Source organism: Taeniopygia guttata, chromosome 15, assembly GCF_048771995.1.
Source record: "Taeniopygia guttata chromosome 15, bTaeGut7.mat, whole genome shotgun sequence".
Classification (NCBI taxonomy): Eukaryota; Metazoa; Chordata; class Aves; order Passeriformes; family Estrildidae; genus Taeniopygia; species Taeniopygia guttata.
Window position 1 is genome coordinate 1721724 of NC_133040.1, and position 21706 is coordinate 1743429.

Consider the following 21706-nt stretch of genomic DNA (forward strand, 5'->3'; position numbering starts at 1 on the left):
CCTCCTCCCTTCCCCGGAGCTCATATCCCGTGGGGAAACTGAGGCACGGCGGGATGCACCGGGCAGCTCCGGCCCTCCCCTCCATCCCATCCTACCCCGGCCCCGGCCCGGGGGTCGCGCCCCCCGGGCTCCCGGGGTGCTCTCAAGAAAGGCCAGCAATGGTGCGGTTACAAACAGCGGGAATTTTATTTAAAAAAACAACCGTCACAACCGTTCACAGCGTTACAGGCGGGGAGGCGGGGCGGGGGCGCGTTAAACAACCGGTTTTATTTCGGGGGAGGGGGGAAGAAAGAAGTCATCACGCTACCGTTGAACTTGGTTTTAATGTTTCTCCACAAACGGTGAAAAATACTAAAGTACAGACAAGGAGGACTCATAATGTTGTGGCCAACATTATAAATATGGAATTATAAATTTAAAACATTTTTTCTGGTTTAAAAAATAAATCTGGTAGTAAATGCGGCTCTGGGAGGGGCGGCGTTAGTAGGGCCGGTCTCGGCGATCCTGGCGGTGTTCACCCCTGTGGGCCGGGGGGACAGGGGTCAGTTGTGGGGTCCAGGAGCCCTTCCTGGGTTAACCCCCTACCCAGACACCCTGCCACCCATCCCATCCACTCCCCATCCCACCCCCTCGCCCCTCCACCCATCTGTCCCACCCCAGCCGCCCCCCACCTTGTCCCCATCAAGGTCTCCCCCTCCCCAGTGTCCCCTCCCATCACTCTCAGCCCTGCCCTCCATCCATACTTGTCCATCTTTCCCGGCCCTCCGCGTCGTCCTCTGCCTCCTCCTCCTCCCATCTGCTCCATCAGGGGTCCGGGGGGTCCCCCGGGGCCGCCTCCTCCTCCTCCTCTCCGGCCGCCTCCTCCGTAGCCGCCCCGGTCCATGCCCCGGCCGCCTCGGAATCCCCCTCGGTCTCCGCCGCGGCCGCCTCGGAACATCCCTCCGGGCCCGCCTCGGTCCATCAGGCCCCCGCCGCGCCCGCCTCGCATCCCCCCGGGGCCGCCCCGGCCGCGGTCACCGCCTGCGGAGGAGCAGAGAGCCGGGAGTGACCCACGGGAGTGACCCACGGGAGTGACCCACGGGAGTGACCCACGGGAGTGACCCACGGGAGCACAGCCGCTGCCTGATCCCCACCCTCCATCCCAGCACACCCAGCTCGGGCAGCAGCAGCAGGACAAAGGCCGGGAGCTGCTGGTACCCGAGGGGATTCGGGGTGCTGCTGTCAGCCCCCCAAATCCAGGAAGCACAGGAGAAATCCCGGTCTCCGTGTCATGGCTCACGGAGGGGTGAAGGCCTGGCAGCTCCTAATGCTGGCCCAGCCATTCCCCAAGGAGCCCGAGGCCAGGTCTGGGGTGTCCCGCTGGGAAGTGGGGCTGTGAACCCCCCAAACATACCTGGAGGAGGGAAGGGGGGTGGGAGGAACCCCTCCGGTTTGGGCGCCTTGCACTGGTTGCACTCTGTTCTCCAGGCAAAGTTCTGGTTTCCACAGCCCCTGGGTACAAATTCCAGTTAGCCCAGCAGTGGGACAGCATTCCAGCTGGGGTGACATTGGGAAGCACGTGAGAGGGGACACAAGGGCAGGACCTGGGGCACAGCTGCAGTGGGGCGGGGGTCTGGCTGCCCGCAGGAGCTGTGGTTCCCCCACAGCCCCCAGGAGTGATGCCCCTCCCTCTGTGCCAGCTGGAAGCTGCTTCCTGGGAAGGCCCAGCCAGTCATTTTGGGAAAGGCCTCGCTGCCCTGGCCAGCTGCTGGGATGCCCGATGCCCCCTTGGCACAGCCCTTGGGGTGGGTACTCACGGGTTGGGGCACTGCCAGTCTCCGGCGCGGTGCTGGACGCTCCCTCCGGATGGGTTCCCCCGGGATCCCCGCGGTCCTCTCGAGGAGAAGCCACCCCTGTCTCCTCCTCCTCTTCCCCCCATCCGGCCCATGGGGCCGCTGGGCCCGCTGGGGCCGCCTGGGCCGCCGGGTCCCCCCGGTCCTGCGGGAAGGAGCCCCGTTAGTGCCGGGAGCCACGGCAGCGTCGGCACAGCAGCTCTGGGGGGGCTGCACGGTACCTCCTCTGAGGGGTGGGGGCATTCCCCGCTGCTCCCGGGGCAGCATCCCGCCCCTCAGGCTGTTCATCGGGCCCTTCTTCCGTGCCAGCGTCACCTTCAGCTTGCTGCCCTGGAAATCCTTCCCTGGGAGGGACACAATGGCATCGGTGAGTTGCGGCCCTGCTTCACACACCTGCACCCAGATGCTTCCCACACTTGGAATTTTTGGAATTCCACCCCAAAACACTCACCATCAAACCATTCCACGGCTGTTTTGGCAGTGGACGGGTCATCGTAGGACACGGTGGCATCGCCCTTGGGCTTGCCCGTTTCCTTGTCGATGTAGAGGTTTATCATGGGCTGCCCCGTCCTCTTGTTCATCTAAGGGACAGTGGAATGTCACCCCAGCTCTGTGTCCCCACAGCCCAGCAGGGATTCACTCCGTTCTGCTTTCCACAGGAGCTCATTCCAGGGACTCCAGGACAGAAGAAAGGGGCCCCAGGGCTACCACGGATGACAGCAACTGCCCAGACACCCCAAAAATGAAGGGACAGGCCCTAGAACAGCACTGCCAGGCCTCTCCCAGAGCCTGGGCATGAGGGGCCAGAGGGATGTGAGCAGTGGGCAAGGAGGAGGAGGAGAAAGAGGAGCTGGGTGATCCTTTTCCCTCTGCCAGTGGGGGGGTCACTGGTGTCCCCTCACCTTGACAACACCGCATTGTTTGAAGAAATCTGCCAGATCCTCCAGGGTCACATTATCACTGAGTCCCTGCACATAGACTGCAGTGCTGTCCGAGTCCTCCTCTGAGTCCATAGGGGGGCCTAGGAGACAATTCCGGGGTCAGTGCGGGCAGAGGAAGGGCAGGGATATCCCAGGGCCGAGTTCTTTCCATCACCTCATCCCTCCTGCTGCAGCTTCGCTCTCTGGCAGTGACAGGAAACCCAAGGGAGGGGACTGTCCTCCCCTCCACCTCCCGAGTGCCACGGCCAGACAGAGCCCACACCCACCCACGTGGGAAGAACCCCCAGGTTATTTCAGGACACGTCCCACAGGAGAGATGAGGAAGACCTTCGTGCCCCCTGGGCTCCCACACAAGGACATCCACCCCCCTTTTCCGACGCTGGAAAGCTGACGCAGAACTTCCAGACACGCCTGTGTGACAGGAAGGGACAAGCCACGGATGAAGCTCTGGGGGTGCTGCAGGCTCCCTGGAAGAGCTCCAGAGCAGCCCCCAACCCCCCTAATTCCTGCAGAGAAGGGGGAGCATCTCCCAACCACGTGTGGTGGTTTTCCAGCTGTTTGGGAATGAAGAATTGATGGGAACGGCCAGAAAGGCTGGAAGTGGTGACGCCGCGGTGGCCGCAGCCCTTGGAACAAGGACAGAAATGTCTGATCCACAACCTCGGGAGGGAGTTTGGTGGGAATTACCTAAATCCAGGTCGGGTCCTTCCTCCATGTGTCCTGCCAGGCGGGAGAGAAGCATAGGGAAGGGTGTTAGTGCGGGCCCTGCGGGCTGGACAACCGACACACACAACACTAGCTACGACCTGCGCCGCACAAGCAGCAGCACTGCACCTTACTGGGCCATCAGGTGGCTCTTTTAGCACTTCTGCCAACCAAAAACCACTATTACACTGGTTTTAAGCATTTTTTTCCAACCAATAACCACTATTACACTGATTTTTTTAGCAGCTTTCAAACCGTTAACCACTATTACACTGATTTTTTTTAGCAGGTTTCAATCTGTTAACCACTATTAACGCTGATTTTTTAAAAGGTTTTACCGAGCCAATCAGTTTTTAAGTTCATTAATAAAAGTTACTTAATATATCTACATATACTATAAAAAAAAAAGAAAAGGATTTATTACATCCAAACCATTTCTTTTCCCCAAAATTACAGGAGTGGTTGCTCAACTCTTCCACTGTGTCCGCATACCCCTGGGCATCGCCGGCAGTACCCATTACAGTCTGGTTGCATATTGTCATTTTTAAACCACTTAAACGAATAAAAAATTACACTTCGTGCTAAAAAAAAAAACTGACTGCAATTTTTTTTTTTTTTTTTTTTTAACACTATCCATTGTAATGCTCAAAAACTTACCACCAGGCTTATTGAAGCCACCTCGCTCTCCAGCGCTGCTGGGGGGATAAACGAAGAAATGAAGGCCTTTCCCTTTACAAAGCCAGCACCGCTCTGAGCCTCTGCGGCTCACAGGGGAGAAGGGCACTGGCTAAACATCTCCAAACATCTCTCTGTCTCTCTCTCATCTCGGCACTAGGCCTTTCTTCAGGGCAGCTCGCTCAAATTTTCTTTACATATAAAGCAACCTTGGTGTGGTTTGAGGCACCGCTTTGCTGTCGGTGCCCTGGCGTTATTACTGGGTATCATCAGTGCAATACTTGGCTGAGAAATTGAGGTTGTTTGTAATCAAAGAGTTGTTTTTTTTTTCGTTGTTGTTGTTGTTAAAGAGCAATTTGGGGGTGTTTCAGTGGTCAACTCCCTCCCCTCGGTGTGTCCACCAAGGTGCACCCTCAGCCTGCGGCAGCGCGGGCCCGCGGGTCCCTGACATTTAACAGTGTAAAAGGAGACAAACCACACGCGAGACCTACAACACAGTTCAGCTGACATCGCACCTAAAACCCTCAAAATAAAGCCATACATTCAGGTCACTACTGAATTTAACAACTCTTTACAGAGTACAGCGGGGGCTCCAAGGCCTGGGGTGCAGCTTTGTGGACACGCTCACTTTTGGGCAGGTGCCAATGCAAACAGGGCCACAGCTTTCACCAAAAGCTTTGGCTGAAGCATTCACAGCTAAAACTGCTTTGGAGCGTGGTGGTGAAGTAGGAAAAGGCCACCTCGAGAAAGGATTTAGGCTGTTTCTTGCTCTTTTTTTGGGTGAGCCAGCAAGCTGTTTGGAAGGAGCCGAGCAGAGGAGGGAGAGCACCGTGAATTTTTCTAGCAAGTATTGCACCTCTAATACTGGGAAAAAAAAAGTCAATACAGAATTTCGAGCTGTTGCATGCAGCTTTGCCTCCTCTCGTTAAAGTATACACCATTTACGTAATGTCTCTCTTTTTAAACATAAGATTTTTACACTTTTTTTTTTTTTCTTTAACGTTACACAATTCTAAAGTAGTAGTATACCCTCCTCTGGTTTTTATTACCAAACAACAAGTATGCAGTTACCAAAGTTACAGAAGGATTCCGTTTATACAATCAATACATTGGGTTAAAAATATTCTATGTATATTTTTCCTCTCCATATGGACACCGTGTCTAGTCCCACTTTTCATTATGCTGCCGGCTGAGTACTGAGTACGGGTACTTTTTAAGTATTGAGGTGTTTACAAGGCTCTCACTTTGTAACCTGTAGCATATAAATGCGACAAAGCATGTTAAAAAGTTTTCCATTTTCATAAAAATATCAAATCATCGAGGCAATGAAAAAGGGCACGTTAATAACATCGAGCTCCTTACCTGCTGGAGACACTGAAATCCATCACCACAGCATGCTAAGGTGGGCCGAGTTCCCCTACCTGCCCTGGGTGTCCCCTGAAGCCACCTGTTCTATGGACATCACAAACTCTACGTCCATAAGGCTGGGGCAGGGGGGGACCCTTTGTAAGGGTCTGGCCAGGTGGGAAATCGCTCGGGAGGCAAATTTGAGCTGGGATTAAGGTGTGAGATCAGAGACAGGTGACAAATCTTTGGCAATGAGAAGCTTGGAAGGGGCTAGAAATTTGAGGATGTGATGATAGACATTTCAGGTGTCTACATCTACTTTCATCGTTAAGAGATCAATACAGCACGGCTGAAATCTTTATGCAGATCCCTGGAACTCTGCTCCACCAGTGCCAATTCCAAGCTGGATGTGTTCCCACACAAACCAGCCCTTTCCATTGTTTCTTGGATTTCTCTGATAAAGATTTCATGCCACGTCAATGGGCTGCAACAGAGCTATGCAGAATGGGGCCATCCACTGCCAAACTGGGGCTGTCACTGGGCTGTGCCAGGGGAAAACGTGGCCTCTGGAGGGCAGCTGCCGTCACAGCCCCCCAGCCAGCACCAGGGTGGGCACAGCGTGTCCTGTGCCACACCTGGGGACACTCTGCATAGCTCTGAGCAACGGAGTGAGGGGATGGAACACACACAAAGCTGTGAATTCCCTCTTGGAGGAGCCTTTGGGAGTAGTTCTCCTCCCTCGCCCCTGTCAGAACGACCTCCACGGATGGGGACACACCTGAAGGCACAGGTGGCACCAAGCCAGGCTGTGCCATCAGGTGAAATGGCCAAACTGATTCAGAGCACCTGAATGCTCTGAGGGGGAGCAGGCCTGGGAGCCAAAGCACCTCTTCCTCTCTGTCCTTGGGCTCCTCCACGTGGCACTCTGAGCTCGCAGGCTCCACGGGAGGAGGCTGACCCAAGGCTCCTGCCCTGCCAAAATCCCCGCTCCTGAGGCCCAGGGAGCATCCCCTGGAGCTGGTGGGAGGTTTGTGTGTGTTCCACCCAGAGTTACTGTTAAACCCCACAGAGGATTCCACCTCTGAGCGACCACGAAGGGAGCTGAAAGTGCCAGGGCCAGCATTATCCCCAGTTTCCCCCTCCCTGGGTGCCCAACCAGCTGCAGGACAAACCAACCATCCTGCTCCTATTTCCCTTAGGATAATGTTTCCATGGATGACAAGCAATGCTGCTACACAGACACGTCCTCCATGGAAACACAGCTGGGAACGTCAACCTTTCAGTCCCTTCTTTTGCGTTTCAAATCCTATGGGTAAACCAGAATTAGAGAAAAGGAGAAAAGCTTTGCTCTTACCCCATTCCACCGCGTCCTCCTCCCCGCCCACCTCTGCTCATGCCTCCACGCTCATATCCCCCTCGTCCCCTGCCCCGGCTATCGGGGCCGCTCAGATTCCGGCTCTCTCCGGGGCCGGAGAAGCCTCCGGATTCCTGCCCGTACATGTTCATGCTGCTGGGATGGTCCTGGCGGAACGAGCCTGGGGAAGGGAGGGTGCAAACAGGTCAGGGAGAGGCAGCCCCTTCACCTGCCCTCAGCCCCAGCCACACTGCAGCTGTTCAGTTTGGAAAAATCCCTCTGAGGGTGTTGGTTCCAGATGTTTCTCCACACAAGGCCACCCTTGACCCATGTCCCCACGTGCCACATCCGCATGACTCTTAAATCCCTCCAGGGATGGGGACTGCACCACTGCCCAGGGCCTGACCAACAGGGAGAAATGTTCCCAAAATCCACCCTGAGCCTGCCCTGGCCCAGCCTGAGGCCGTTCCCTCTGCTCCTGTCCCTGTTCCCTGGGAGCAGAGCCCGACCCCCCCGGCTGTCCCCTCCTGTCAGGAGCTGTGCAGAGCCACAAGGTCCCCCCTGAGCCTCCTTTTCTCCAGGCTCAGCCCCCTCAACTCCTCCCCACAATTGTTTTCTGCCTCTGTGCTCCCACCTTTCCCCTGAGGGGACCATCCCAACCTACCACTGCCTCCAGAAATGCCATTTTTCATCGAGAAAGGCCAAACCCCAGCTCCAACACCCTCTCCCTCCAACCCAGCTCTGAGTTTAAGACCCAAACCAAGGCCAGGGCTCCTTGCCAGGGCTCCCACTCACTCTGCTGGCCGTAGCTGCTGCTCTGCTGGCTGTACTGGCTGGGGGCCTGGCTGTAGGATCCGGTGGGAGGTGGGTAACTGGTGGGAGGTGGCTGCTGGCCATAGCTGCTCTGCTGGCCATAACTGGTCTGCTGGCCATAGGAGCTCTGCTGCCCGTAGCTGCTCTGCTGGGAGTAAGTGCTCTGATCGTAACTGCTTGGCTGTGTGGAGGAATAGCTGGAAGAGAAAAGCATTGGGAAAGGTGGGATGATGAGGCAATTCCCTGGCAGTGTGCATGGAGTGGCTCATGCTGGAAGGCAATGCAATTAGAGGCTGTATTTAGTGCAGTAAATCACTTTAAAAGCTGAAGTCATCCTATGGAGGCCAGTCTCCAAGGCTGTGAAAGCAAAAACCACGTGGCCAATCCCAGTTTATTCACACCTCTAGGAAAAGGTACAAGTGCCAGGGCAAAACTCAGTGGTAATGGAGGGAACAGGCCCTGGATAAAAGAAGCTCCTCTCATGCAGCTTGGGTTTTGAGAATTTCAAAGTGTACATTTTACAAGCCACATCAAAGACACCTGAAGGGAGAAGGGAGCTCCTGGGCCAAGCTGTATGTAGAAGGAGGCAGCAAAAGATCCCTCTAGGAAACGTTTTAAAATTAAAAAAAAAAAAGCAGCAAATGTCTTAAACCCATTTGTCATCATGCAGAGACACTTCTACACTCAGCCACAGCCTCCCCATCCCCACCACAACAACTACAAGAAGCACAGCTCCTCCTCCCAGGCCACTAAAGGTCCTTTTCCATGAAATCCCCCCGAAAGGCCCCTGAGCTGAGCACTGCCAAGCATTACCTGGTCGGAGGGTAGGAGGGTGGAGCAGTGACAGGCTGCATGGGGTAGCTGGCAGGCACCTGGGGGTAGCTGTAGTTGCTCTGCCCGTAGCCCAGGCTGGGCTGGCTGTAGCCTGTCGTGCTGGACTGAGGCTGGCTGGTCTCTGCTGGTTTGCTGCCATCCTGGGGTCTGGGGAGAAATATGGAGCAACGTTGGTGCCCAGCCCCACAGCTGGCAGCAGCAAAGGGCTCAGATCCCACAGGACTGAGGGTTGTGAGCTCTTTTTTGGGGTAGCATTAAAGCTGGCCTTGATTTGTGACAGCAAATAAATAGGCAATAAACACAATTTTAGCACTCACTGCCCAGGTATTTGCACACTCCAGGAAAGGCCCAGGCAGTGTGCTGAACAGAGAGCATGGAACACCACAGCTCCTGTTCATCCCAAAGCCACGGGGTTCAGACCTAGGCTGTGGGGTTGAGTGGAGGATGTGGAATGCTCCTGCAGAGCCCTGGGAAAGCAGGAGCTGAAGCAGGCAGCAGGGCAGGCACTGAAATGCCCCATTGTTTGGTTCAGAATCCAGCTCGGGCAGATATTGCCTCACACACGTTATCCCCCAGTGATCCCACGGAACAGAAAGGATGCTGGGCTTGGACTGGGTGACCTTTAAAGATCCCCTCCAACCCAAACCACTCACAATTGTGTGTTTAGAATTAACTCTCAAGGCCTGAAATTTGAGAACCCTTTGCATGTGATTCACACATCCCCTTCTGTTTGTCCCAAAGTTTAAAAGCTGTGTGGATGTGGTATTTGGGGAGAGGGTTAGTGGTGGCCTCCATGATCTCAGAGGGCTTTTTTAACTCCAAGAATTCTGAGTCTTTAACTTCAATTTGTTTCTCAGAGTGGAGCAAAAAGAGTGAAGATGCTTTAGCTGTAGAAGCTGGGAAAAATTATACACAATGTCAGGATTCATCCAGCAAATTTACATCCCTTTAAAGTGTAACCTGTCAGAGCTGTGCCAGGCTCTGCCTTCCCTTCCCACAGTGCTTGCTACAGACACCAGGTAAGGGAATAAATCAGCTTTTACTCACTTCCAAACAAGTTTCCATTATGTATTCTAAATGTTTCATATCCTCTCGGCAAACAATTCAACTCAATAGATGACAGGCAGTGCCCAGAGGGGTGAGATTTAAAGAGGAAATGTTTTGCAGGCTGTGCATCCACCCAGCATCCTGCCTGACCCTGTGACTCAGGACAGGCAGGACTCAGCCCTGTGCTGCAGCACAAGAGGCCAGAGCCTGATGTGGCTGTGGAGGCTCCGATCCCTCAGGAATGGGAACAGCCTCCCACTGCTCCCTCCTCCTGCCACAGCCCCACAGCAGGAGCACGGGGAGCAGCGAGAAGGGACGGAGGAAGAGGAGGGGAATGAGGAGGAGAAGGGAGGAGTAACTAGAGATGAAGAAGGAGGATCAAGAGGACGAGACGAAGGAAGAAGAGAAGAAGGAGGAGAAAGAGGAAGAAGAGAAGAAGGAGGAAGCAGAGAAAGAGGAGGAGGAATAAGAGAAAGAGGAGGAGGAAGAGGAGTAATGGGAGATGGAGAAGTAAGAGAAGGAGGAGCAGGAGTAGGAGGAACAAGAGGAGGAGAAGGAGGAAGAAGTAGAGGAGGAGGAAGAGAAGAATGAGGAGGGGGTGGAGGAGAAGGATGAGGAGAAAAAGGGGGGAAGAAGAAGAGAAGGAAAAGGAGGAGGAACAACAGGAGAAGAAGGAGGAAGAAGAAAAGGAGGAGGAAGAAAAAAGGAGGAGGAGAAGGAAGAGAAGGATGAGGAGGGGGTCGAAGAGAAGCAGGAGGAAGAAGAGAAAGAAAAGGAGGAGGAAGAAGAGATGGAGGAGGAAAAAAAGGAGATGGAGAAAGAGGAGGATGATGATGAGGATGGTGACTATGAGGAGGAGGAAGATGAGGAAGGGGTGGAGAAGAAGAATGATGAGAAGAAGGAGGGAGAAGAGAAGGAAAAGGAGGAGGAATAAAAGATGGAGAAGGAGAAGGAAGAAGAGACAGAGGAGAAGAAGGAAAAAAAGGAGGAAGAAGGGAGAGGAGGAGGAGGATGATGAGGATGGTGACAATGAGGAGGATGAGGATGGTGACGATGAGGAGGAGGAGGAAGATGAGAAAGGGGTGGAGAAGAATGATGATGAGAAGAAGGAGGGAGAAGGAAAAGGAGGAGGAAGAAAAGACAGAGGAGAAGGAGGAAGAGACAGAGAAGAAGGACAAGAAGGAGGAGGATGAGGATGGCAACAATGAGGAGGAGGAGGAGGAGGAAGATGAGGATGGTGACAATGAGGAGGAGGAGGAGGAAGATGAGGAAGGGGTGGAGAAGGATAGGGTAGAAGAGAAGGAAAGGGAGAAGGGTGAAAAGACAGAGAGGGAAGAAAAAACAAAAGAAGAAGGAGGAGAAGGAGGAGGAAGATGAGGATAGTGATGATAAGGAGGACGAGGATGGTAAGGAGGAGGAGGAGGAAGATGAGGAAGGGGTGGACAAGGAGAAAGAAGAGAAGGAAAAGGAGAATGACTAAAGCACAGAGGAGGAGGAGGCAGAGGAGGAGAAGGCGGGGCAGAGGCGGGCGGTACCTGGCGGGGGCGGCCGGGGCCGGCTGCTGCCCGTAGGCCGGGTAGGCGGGCTGGGTGCCGTAGGCGGCCGGGGCGGCGTACGAGCTCTGGCTGCTGGTGACCGTGGCCGTGTTGGTGTCGTAGGCGGCGCTGCCGTAGCCCTGCACGGGCTGGCTGTAGGCAGGGGGGGCAGTCGGGGCGCTGTAACCTGCAACACAGCACAGTTCAGCCCCGCGGCTCTGCCGGACCTCGCAATTCCTGGCAGCAGCCCAGCTTGAGGCTCATCTCTCCCCATGCCCCTGCCACGGGACTCCTTCCACCATCTCAAGCCCTGCCCAGCCTGGCCTTGGGCACTTCCAGGGATCCAACTGCTCTGTGTCACCTCCCTCACCTCAGCTTCCCATCTAACCCTGCTTTCTGGCCATTCCTGTCCTTCCAGACCCCTGTCCCAAGTCCTTCTCCAGCATTCCCAAGTATCTCAGACTCCTGTCCTTGTGGTGCTCCTGGGGCTGAACACAGATACAGTTTTACCACCACAAAACCACCTCAGACAACTCAAAAACCATCAATTACCCCACCCTGCCCCGCTGCCTTACTCACAGAATTCCCCCACCTTGGGAAGCCTCAGCTTTCAGCCCCTCAGCATCCCCAAATCCCACTCCCAGGAGCTTTCTGGAAGCCACTCCTGGACCAGCATCCAGGATTGTTTACAGCAACCAGAGCCCAGGCAGGGCAAGCTGAGACATTGAGCATGTCCTCAACAAAGGCAGGGCAACAAACCCCCCTGAGCTCCAAAGTAAAAGAAATCCAAGTGATTTCGCAAGTACAGTCCCATCCTTTTAGCTCTTCTGAAAAATAAAGGCACGAAACCTGGCCTGGGAAGTCTTTCAGAGGCATTTCTGAAAGCCTATTTTAAATCAGTAAAGCTGGAAACAAAAGAAAAGCACTTTCCATTTGCTTTCACATGAGAAAAAGGTCAAAAGAGACACATCAGGCAGCTCCTGATGTTTTTATGTACCTTCCCTTTTCTCAGAATTTCAGTTCAGTTTAGGGAAAAAGCTGTGAGCTCACAGAGTTCCTTTTCAACAGTTTTACAATATCCAAGATCCCCAAACAGCTCCTGTATAATTTAGTGGCATTTGCCTTGTCACAAAGGTGAACTGGCATTAACACATCAGGTTTGTGCTCCTAACAACCTTTCTAGCAAGTTTTCAAATTAAGAATATGAGACTTAGATGGAAAAACAGCAATAAAAATGCTGTTAAACATTAAAAAAAGCAAAAAGAGCAGCCAAATGCTCTCATGGCTGGGATCAGTGAAGGCAACAGCTTCTCCATCACTTTTGATTTTTAATAAACACGGGAGGCTTGTGACACATTTCCTTTAGGCAAATTGGGCTGCAGCATTTTATCCCAAGTGCCTCATTTGCAAAGCAAACAGCACTTCCAGCAGCAGAACACGCTGTGCCCTCACAGAGCACCACGGCACTGCCTCAGCCCCGCTGCTGCCTCCACACCAGGGCAGCAGGAAAGGGGAACAGGAGAAGGGCAGGAAGTTTGCACAGCAAATTCACTACAGACACCCCCAAATTTCAGCTTTCTGCTGTCCCTCAGGATCCTGGTGCAGACACAAGACCAGCCTGGACCCTCTGCCAGAGTCCTACCCCTGGTCCCCACCCAACCCCATCCCAGGGCTGCCAAGCTGGGAATGCAAACTGGACTCCCACTGGGAAATAGGAATCACTAGAAAATCAGTTTTAATGATTATTATTCCTGTCTGCTGCTCTCTGAAAAGTGCTGCTGAGAAGGGTGAAGGGGATGATGCCCAACGGGAGGATTTTTAAAGCCTTGGACAAATTTGAGCAGCCCAAACACTTAAATGTGAGGCTAGACAGCAATTGCACAGGGAGCACCAATCCCAGGAGTTAAATAAACCTTTATTTTAACTGCCAAAGCCTGACCACACACTAAAAAAGGCTCAGTACAGCCTGCAGCCCGTGTGCTGCAGCCACAGCCCTGCCCTGGGCTGTTCCCCTTGGATTTGGAGCCCCAGGGTGCTCCTCCCACAGCTGGGCCCCCTTTCCCAGTGCTCTTACTGGGAGCAAAAAGCTTTGCTGGCTCTGCACAGGCAGCAGGATAAAAGAGAGGGAAAAAAAAAAACAAAACAACCAAGTTCAATTTTAAAGCTTCAGCTCTAGATGGAGCATTTCCCTCATGGAAGAGTGTGCTCAGCAGGAAGGGTTTGTCCCAAAGGAAAGGCAGTGATTTCCCATCCCACTGGTCTAAATCACAAATCAAGCCCAGTTTAGACACTCTGGGAACCCTCAAGGGCTGTTGTTTTGAGGGTGGCATCTCTATGAAATCACTTTTCTCTCCTCCCCTCCCAGTCAGGAAAATAAGAGTTGACACAGCACAAAAGCTGGTGAAAGAAAAAGGTAACAGAAGGAATAATAACCTGCTTAAAGTGCCTAAATTCCCCTCAAAGAAACCCCTTACTGAAGGCTAGGAATTCTCCATGTGGTGGAGAAGCTTGCAGGATTTAACCTACAGAGAATATCAACTGGAAAAGTCTGGATTCACAGAGATTTCTTCTTTCCAGAAAGATTTATTCAGGAAGAGAGCTGCCTCCTGCTTGGCTTGTGTCTGTCCCACCAGTGAGGGGCTGGAGAAGGGATGCAGAGCTGACTCCCTCTCCAGCCTGTTCTGGGATATTTTGGGGTTGTTATGGCAGCTGTGTGTTCATTAACTTCAAATCCTTTAGAAATTTCAATATCCATACCCCAAATGTCCCAGGTAAAGGGAAGCAGGGGCTGGCTGGCTTTAGAGAGCACTTCCCACTTCCAAAGGATCCACACCTGGACACCAGAATTCTCTTTATTTATTTACTCCTGTAATTCCTGCTAACACCCTGCACTGATTCATGAGCCACAGGTCTGAGGGTGCCAGTGATCCCCAACCTGAGGGAACTGCTCCCAAATCCCTTTTTCTCTGGAACAAAGTGACTGGGTGGCTCCAAGACACCTTTTCCTACAGCCCCAGGGAGGGAAGGAGGGTGGTAACTCTTTCCTGGGGTGTCCTGGAGGCAAGGCAAGGAAAAATCCATCCCTGCCATTCCTACCCATCCTGAGAGGCTGCATCCACACACATCTTGGATTTCCTTGACCTCAACAACACTTCACCTAAACCCCAGGCTGTTCAGGCAAAAAAAAAAAACAACAAAAAATCTTTAAGGAACTGCAGTACAAAAAGGTGATTCACAGGAAAACAGGATTGGGATTCAACTGTAAGAACTGCACATGTCTCGGGGCATGACAGTGTCTGGCCCAGGGGTTTATTGAGCGTGAAAGGCAGGGAGGGGAGAGAGAGAGGCTGCAGTCGCCTTTCCACAGCTCTGGCTCCTCAAGGAGAGGCAGGTGGAGGAAGGATAAATCCAACCTGGCTCCATGCCCAGAGCTGCCACAGCCCAGCTCTGTGGGCTGATAGGATCTTTTGCTTGACCACTTTCTAAGTTGGTGGTTTTTTCATGGATGAAAAAAAAATGAAGCTTTTTTTTTTTTTTTTGCTTACAAAAAAGTGCAGCTGTGCAGAAAAAAAAAATAAAGCCTGATATTATTATTATTATTCTCCCAGCAAATCTCCTCTTAAGGGAGAAGGAAAAACATAAACAGAGCAGTTTCCTGTGACTCCTGTGGGATTGAAGTCCACAGGAGTCACAGGGATGTAAATATTTCTAAGAAAGGAATTTTGGAAGTTCACAAATCATTTTTTGCTGCCAACTTTTCTCTAGGTAGTCTTAAAAGAAAGGAAAAAGTCCTGTAGATAACCCCCAGTGACACTAGCTAATGGATATGGATCTCATGAGCAGGAATTTTCCTGATCCACGTAAAGATGGTAAATATTTTCATTTTGGTTAATATTTTCTCTCCAGCTCCTCCCTCTGAAGAATTCCTCAATGGCCTCTACAGCCAGATATCCCAGTGTCTGTCTGTCCTGGAATTCCCTTGCTTTGGGAAGTGTTTGATTCCAACTACAAAATGTTTATAATGTCTCTCCCAGGAATGTGCAGGACACGGCACCCAAGGAATCACTGGGAGGAAAATCTGCTTTCTAAAACTCCTGAATATTCAGCCCAAACAGACATTAAATAAACATGAATATACATGAATTAAACATTGCCTCAATAGTTTTAAACATTTAGACACTCGTCTGGAGGAAATTCCAGCTCCAAGAACATGTTGTGAGAGTTTATGGAGCATTAATGAGCAAGCATCTGTTCTGGAAATCCAAAACCACCACAGGGCATGCAAAGGTGGAGGGCAGGATGATGTTTATCATTTAGGAAATGGGGCTGGAGTCACCTAAAAGGTCTTAGAGGCCAGGATTTTATCCATGAAGATGGCACTTGGGAGAGTTTGGAGACAGCAAAGAGCACTGCAGCCTTGCCAAGCCCTGCTGTCACTGCCTGTGTGAGCTCTGACACTCCAGGGTTTTGGAACTAAAACCAAGTGACACCTCAAGGGCTCCCACCAAAGGGGACCTCGAGTTCTGACAGGATGAGACAGAACTTTCCATGCAAGAGTGAGCAGGACAGTCCAACCTGGACTGGCTCCTTCCACTGGGGGAAGCACCAGATGAGAAGGAGAAGGTACAGGATCAGAACAGGCACATTTCACTGCCAGTGACAGGACTGGCAGGGGAGGGAAGGGCTGAGGAGCAGCCAGGGACACTGTTCCCTTTGCTCTGAGCACAGCACGTCCTGCTGGGTCCCACAGCACCCAAACCCTGCCCTGAAAACTCAACAGCGCATTTATTCCTGTTTATGCACGGCTGCCACAGCCCTGGCAGTGCCCAAGGTCAGGCTGGACAGGGTTTGGAGCAGCCTGGGATAGTGGGAGGTGTCCCTGCCCACGCCAGGGGGTGGCACTGGATGAGCTTTAAAGTCTCTCCCAGCCAAAACCATTCCATGAAGGATCTGGAGCTGCTGGAGCCAGTCCAGAGGAGGAACCAGAGATGCTGCAAGGGCTGGAGCCCCTCTGCTCTGGAGCCAGGCTGGGAGAGCTGGGGGTGCTCACCTGGAGAGGAGAAGCTCCAGGGAGAGCTCAGAGCCCCTTGCAGGGCCTGAAGGGGCTCCAGGAGAGCTGGAGAGGGACTGGGGACAAGGGATGGAGGGACAGGACATAGGGAATGGCTTCCCAGTGCCAGAGGGCAGGGATGGATGGGATATTGGGAATTGTTCCCTGGGAGGGTGGTCACACGGGTCACCCACAGCTGCAGCTGCCACATCCCTGGAAGTTCCCGAGTTTGCCCAGGGCTTGGAGCAGCCTGTGGGAGCTGTCCCTGCCCGTGGGACAGCGTAGGTGACATTGAGGCCTTTGGCAGGCCAAGCAGAGCCCAGCCCAGCCCAGCAGGTCTCACCTGTGGGGGGCTGCCCGTAGGAGGTGGCGTAGGCCGTCTGCCCGTACGTGGCCGTGGTCTGCGGCTGTGTGTAGCTGACGTCGGTGGGCTGCCCGTAGGTCCCGTAGCTCTGCTGCCCGTAGGTCTGCTCCAAAAGGACACAGATTCAATCCATGAGCACAAGCCACCCCCCAGGAATTGCAGTTGCTGAGCACTCTCAAAGCCAAGGCTGCTGTGAAAGTTTAGGTGCCGCGGGAAATTCCGGGTCAGCTCTGCAAGGAGGTTATGGAGTGGTTTTTTTCCCTGCCAAGACTGAAGGAACAGGCTCTTGACATTGGCACCACACACCTCTGCTCTGTGAAAGCAAACAGGAAAGCTCCCAGCTGCTCACAGCTACCACCAGCACCCACAGGCACCGTGCCAGGTTAACCTGGAATACAGGAATGGGAGTGCTCCCTGCACAAAGGAAAAGTCACTTCAGTGTAAAACTGCTTTGGTGTTGGCTAAAGGAAACCTGTGGAAGGTTTCCATTAAATTATTTGGGAGTATTTTTCATGCCCATCAGCCATTAATTTGAAAACTGGGAGTTGGTACAGGCATGGAAGGATGGGATCCATGGGAACACCCAAAGTATCCCAGTGCTGCTGCTCCCATTCCGGTGCCTATGGCTCAGTGAGGGATCAGCCCTCACCTCACCCATTCCCTGACTTTGTTTCCAAATCCAGCTTGAAAATCACTGAGGGAAGGAGAGGAGCAGCTGTGCCCAGCAGTGCCACCAGCTGCCCAAGCCATGCCCTACCAGCCCATGCTCTAGGCACCAGCAAGCTTGCAACAGCTCCTGGCTTAGCACCAAACTCTGGATCCAGCTCGAGAAGTGACATGGAGACAACTTTAACCTCCAGATTCTGAAAGAATTCAGATTTCTCTCGACTTTTTGGGATATTCAGCCTTCCTGAACCCAGGGCACAGGTCTGAACCAGGAGCAGGAAAGCCCTGAGCACATGAACACATCCCTGTCCCTGGAAGTTCCCTCCAAAAAGGGGCAGGGAACGCTGCAAACTTCCCATGGGCACGTGCCTACAGCTGAGATTAGCTGGTTAGGGCTTTAATTAGCTGGTTAGGTGTTTAATTAGCTGGTTAGGAGTTTAATTAGCTGGTTTTAGTTGCTGAGGCTTCCTGTTCCTACCCTTATCCTGCTCCTACCTTTCACCTCACCTACAACTGGGAGCAGCTCTTCCAGTTGTGGTCTCCAAAGACTTTTAATTTAAATAAGTCACCATCACCTTCCTTTCAGCCCACACTGAGCCTGTCTTCCTCCTCTTGGGAAGGAAAATTAAGCCTACAGCACTTTTTGAGGACAAGAATTTACCTTTGGAAACATACTTGGAGTTTGCAGACAAATGTGGTTGTAGTAACTTGGATTCTAAAGGTTAAAAATAAGCATTAAGTTAATCTCTGAAAGACCATCATTATTTTGCAGTCCAGCCAACTGAGAGTATGAACACTTATAGCAATAAAAACTCCAGGAAAAAGTAGATTCCCTCCTCCTCTGTCCAATTCTGCCATTTCCCAAAAGGCAATTCCCCCCTTTTTTCTCTCCTACACCTCCGATTCCAACACCCACCAACGTGGTGGTGTCAAACATACACCAAGAATTTGGCTTTTCTGGCATCAGGATTGAATAAATTAACAAAAAAGGGGGATTGTTGAGGTTATTTCCACTTTTAAAAAGCACTTTGGGCTGGGGGAGAAGCTCCAAGACAACTTTTAACCCCAGATTTTGACGCTGCCACTCGGAGTTTCCAGTTTTCCTGGAAAACAGGTGATTGAGCAGGAATTCCACCCCCTCCCCATGTTTTACCTGGGTGGTCTGTGCATATCCTTGGGCTGGCTGAGGTGCATAGGCGCTGTAGCTGTGGAATGAATGTAAAGACATTTATAATCTTGCCCCAAATCTGCATCGCCAGACAAATTTTCATGCAGCCCCAATGGTTTCTTGCTGAAATTCTATGGGAATAGAAAGCTCCAGGAAAACCCTCAGGATTTTCCAAACATACCTGAGTAAAGCCCAAACCGTAATTATGATCTACTTTTATGACACCTTTTTAAAACAGGGAGGATGAGCTACTTACCCCTGCTGAGCTGCAGCTTGGCTATAGGTACTGTAATCTAAAAGAAAAGGAGAAGAAAAAAGAATAAAAACATTGATAAAGGCTTAATAAAATTAAAGATACCAAGAGCACAGCAGCTGGAATTTCCTCCTGCAGCTTGCTATAAACCACTGGAATTCCAGTTTCCCAAGGGTGGAAGGTAAATGCACATTTTCAGTCCTCTTTTTGGAGGGGAACAAAACCTCCCTTCCCCTCATTGTTCCTGCTGCTTGCAGCAGCCACTTTGATCTCAAATGACCCCGGTTCAATTTAACTGCCACCTTGGATGGGTCCCAGGGGGCTGGCAGGGGGGGATTTGGGTTGGAACAAAGGAAAAGAGGGATTTGAGCCTTCCAAACCCAGCACCCTGCTCTGAAAGGGCTGGGCTGGAAGGTTTCACCACCTTCACTCCTTCCCTTTCAAGGACACACATGGATGGCTGGAAAGCCACTTGTCCCCTGGAAGGGCTGGAGCTGGGAAGATGGGAGTGATTCCCTCCTCAAATCCTCAATCCATGTCACAACCGACTGGGAGGAGAACCAAAATCCTGAAAACCCCAGCAGCAAAGCCTGGGGTTTTGATGTGAACTGATTTGCTGGCAGGGATGGAAAATGAATCCACATGGCAATTAGGAGGCTAAATTTGAAAGGACTGCAGCTCCCAGTTCCCTCACAGGCAGCAACAGCTCCAGCTCCCAACCCAAGGTCTGGAGCAGGGATGAATTCATCATTCCCAGCAGACCTGGCCAGAGATCCCAGCTCTGCCAGGAGCACAGAGGGTGCTCAGGAAATCAGGAATGAGCCCAGAAGCTCCTGGTGGAGGCCACAGCCAGAAGCTGCATCAGTGGAGCTGCTCCCAGCCATCCCTGTGTGGGAAGAGTTCCCACTGCTCCCGTCACACCTTGGCCAGAAATCCAAGTTTTTCCCAAGAATCATGGAATATCCCCAAGTGGGAGAGACCCACATGGATCAAGCTCAACTCCTGCACTGGAGAACTTGAGGAAGCAAATTCTGCCTGGCTTTAATGCCATTATCCCACTATTCCCAAGGCATGGAGCCCCAGGAATCACTTGGGAAACATTGGAAAACACAGCTTCCATCCAGCACAACCTCCTGTTCCTCAGCCTGTGCATCCATCCCTACCAAACCCTTCCTGCCCAGCCTCCAGGGGTGCTCCCAGCTTCTCCTCCTGCTCCCTGGGCAGGAGCAGAGCCCCTGGATCCCTGCTGGAGGCAGGAACAGCCCTGCTGGGATCCCAGCAGGAATCCCTGGCAGTTGTTCACTCCTTTGACCTTGCCCAGAACACCTCACACGGGGAAAGAAGACACTTGGAGTTCTCCAAAGGTTTCCCTGCTCCCAAGACACAAGGCACAAACTGTTAAACTCCCCTGGCAGCATTCCCACTTCCCTCTCAGGTTGGCACGTGGGATATTGGAACATTTTCCTTGTTCAGTTCAGGGCTCTGGGTTTGTTTGTTTTTTGGTTTTTTTTTCATTCACTTTACACGTGGTTCTGCTAAATCCTGAGTGTTAATTAATGCCTGGTCCCCCCATCCAGCTTCCCTTTCCTACCACTCCACTTTTTTCCCTGCTCACCCTCCAGCCACCAAAACCTCATTTAATTCTCCGTTTTCAGCCCATTTTGCCCTCGAGCTCCATGCAGGGGTATCAATTAACCCCACTCCTCACAGCCCTCCCCCAGTCCCACCTAAACCCAACATTTCCCCCTCTGCAGGATTTAATTCCAGGTGTGGAATTTGCAGTTTGCCTGTGGTGATGCCTCTCTTTTAATTTGCTGGGATTTAGAGGAACACAGAACATTAATAAAAAATAATATTATGGTTCATTTAGTTAAACCCATCTCCTGGCTTTTATTTCCAGGGGGAAATTAATCTTCCTTTTATTTCACAAGGCTCAGAAGCACACCAGAGGCTGAAAATAGCAGCTCCCAGGAGGAACAATTCCATGAATTAAGGGAAAACACAGCTGTGGTTTTAACCCCCGTCCTGACAATTCCACTGGCAGATGTTCCTTTACTGACTTTTCTTTTTCAAGCTCCCCAAGGTGCTGTTGGTGATATTCCCTCACACTCCATGGCCTGGGAGATTTTCCTTGTTGGAAAAAAGGAAAATCCTCATTCTTTTAAAGGGAGTCAAATCCTGCTGTGATTTAAAGCACTTTAAGGTGTACTGAGCTGGAGAGTCTCTGTCTCCAACTATTTGTATCCAGCTGGAGCCCGCGTGGAAAAACGCTTCATTCAGAAAATTGTGGCGCCATGGAGATGGTGGAACATCTTATCTCGCTGTGGGGAAAAGCTGGGAGAGGAGAAGGCTTCAAGGAGAGCTCAAAGCCCCTTCCAGGGCATAAAGGAGCTCCAGGAGAGGTGGAGAGGGACTGGGGACAAGGGATGGAGGGACAGGACACAGAGAATGGCTCCCACTGCCAGAGGGCAGGGATGGGTGGGATTTTGGGCAGGAATTGCTGGCTGGGAGGTGCTGGAGCGGAGATCCCAGAGGATGCTCCGTGCCTGGCGGTGCCCAGGGCCGGGCTGGCCGCCCGCAGGGACAGGGGGAGGTGTCGCTGCCCCGGGATGAGCTCCAGGTCCCTTCGCACCCGCAGCGCTCCCGCATCGCGCCCAGACCCGCGGGGCAGGGCCGGAGCGAGCCCCGCTCGGGCTCGGCTGCTGCGAGCGCGGGGTTCCGGCGATCCCGCGGCACCGAGGGGCCGCGAGAGACGCAGCGGACGCTGAGGGGAAACACCCGCGGCCCCGGCGCGGCCCGGGCGGGCGGACCGGCGGGACACGGGCGGGACGGGCCCTGCACGGCCCGACCCCAGCGGCCCCCGGGCGCGGCGCCACGGGCCGGCGGCGCCGTCCCAGCGCCCCTCCGGCCGCTCCGCGGCGGGGGCGGCGGCGCTGCCGGGGGTCCCGTCCTGCCTCGCCGCCCGCCCCGGGCCCGGCCCGCCCCGGCCCCGCTCACCCGTCGACGCCATTTTCTCGCCTTCCTCCTCCGCGCTGCCCGCCCGGCCCCGCCCCGCGCCGCGCATGCGCCGCCCGGCCCCGCCGCGCGCACCACCCCGCGCCCGGGGGGCGCCGCCGGCAGAA

The 21706-nt window shown here is 53.0% G+C and overlaps 1 protein-coding gene across 4 annotated transcripts; it reads right to left on the reverse strand.

The window, feature by feature from the left end:
- Nucleotides 1–162: 162 nt before the first annotated feature.
- On the reverse strand, nucleotides 163–21699 carry EWSR1 (EWS RNA binding protein 1). Of its 4 annotated transcripts, none has more exons than XM_030285565.4 (18): nucleotides 21582–21699; nucleotides 18588–18624; nucleotides 18317–18368; nucleotides 17825–17878; nucleotides 16477–16600; nucleotides 11084–11270; nucleotides 8481–8648; nucleotides 7650–7864; nucleotides 6855–7035; nucleotides 4136–4170; nucleotides 3461–3493; nucleotides 2735–2853; nucleotides 2284–2413; nucleotides 2054–2176; nucleotides 1797–1977; nucleotides 1394–1491; nucleotides 744–1020; nucleotides 163–520 (listed from the first exon to the last, which is right to left on the reverse strand). In XM_030285565.4, exons 1-18 carry the CDS (start codon nucleotides 21646–21648, stop codon nucleotides 481–483), a joined length of 2121 nt encoding a protein of 706 aa, XP_030141425.4. In that variant the 5' UTR covers nucleotides 21649–21699; the 3' UTR covers nucleotides 163–480. The 4 variants fall into 4 exon arrangements, with proteins under 4 accessions (XP_030141425.4, XP_030141424.4, XP_030141427.4 ...); XM_030285564.4 differs by having other exon boundaries at nucleotides 4136–4173; XM_030285567.4 differs by lacking the exon at nucleotides 17825–17878.
- Between the last annotated feature and the right edge of the window lie 7 nt (nucleotides 21700–21706).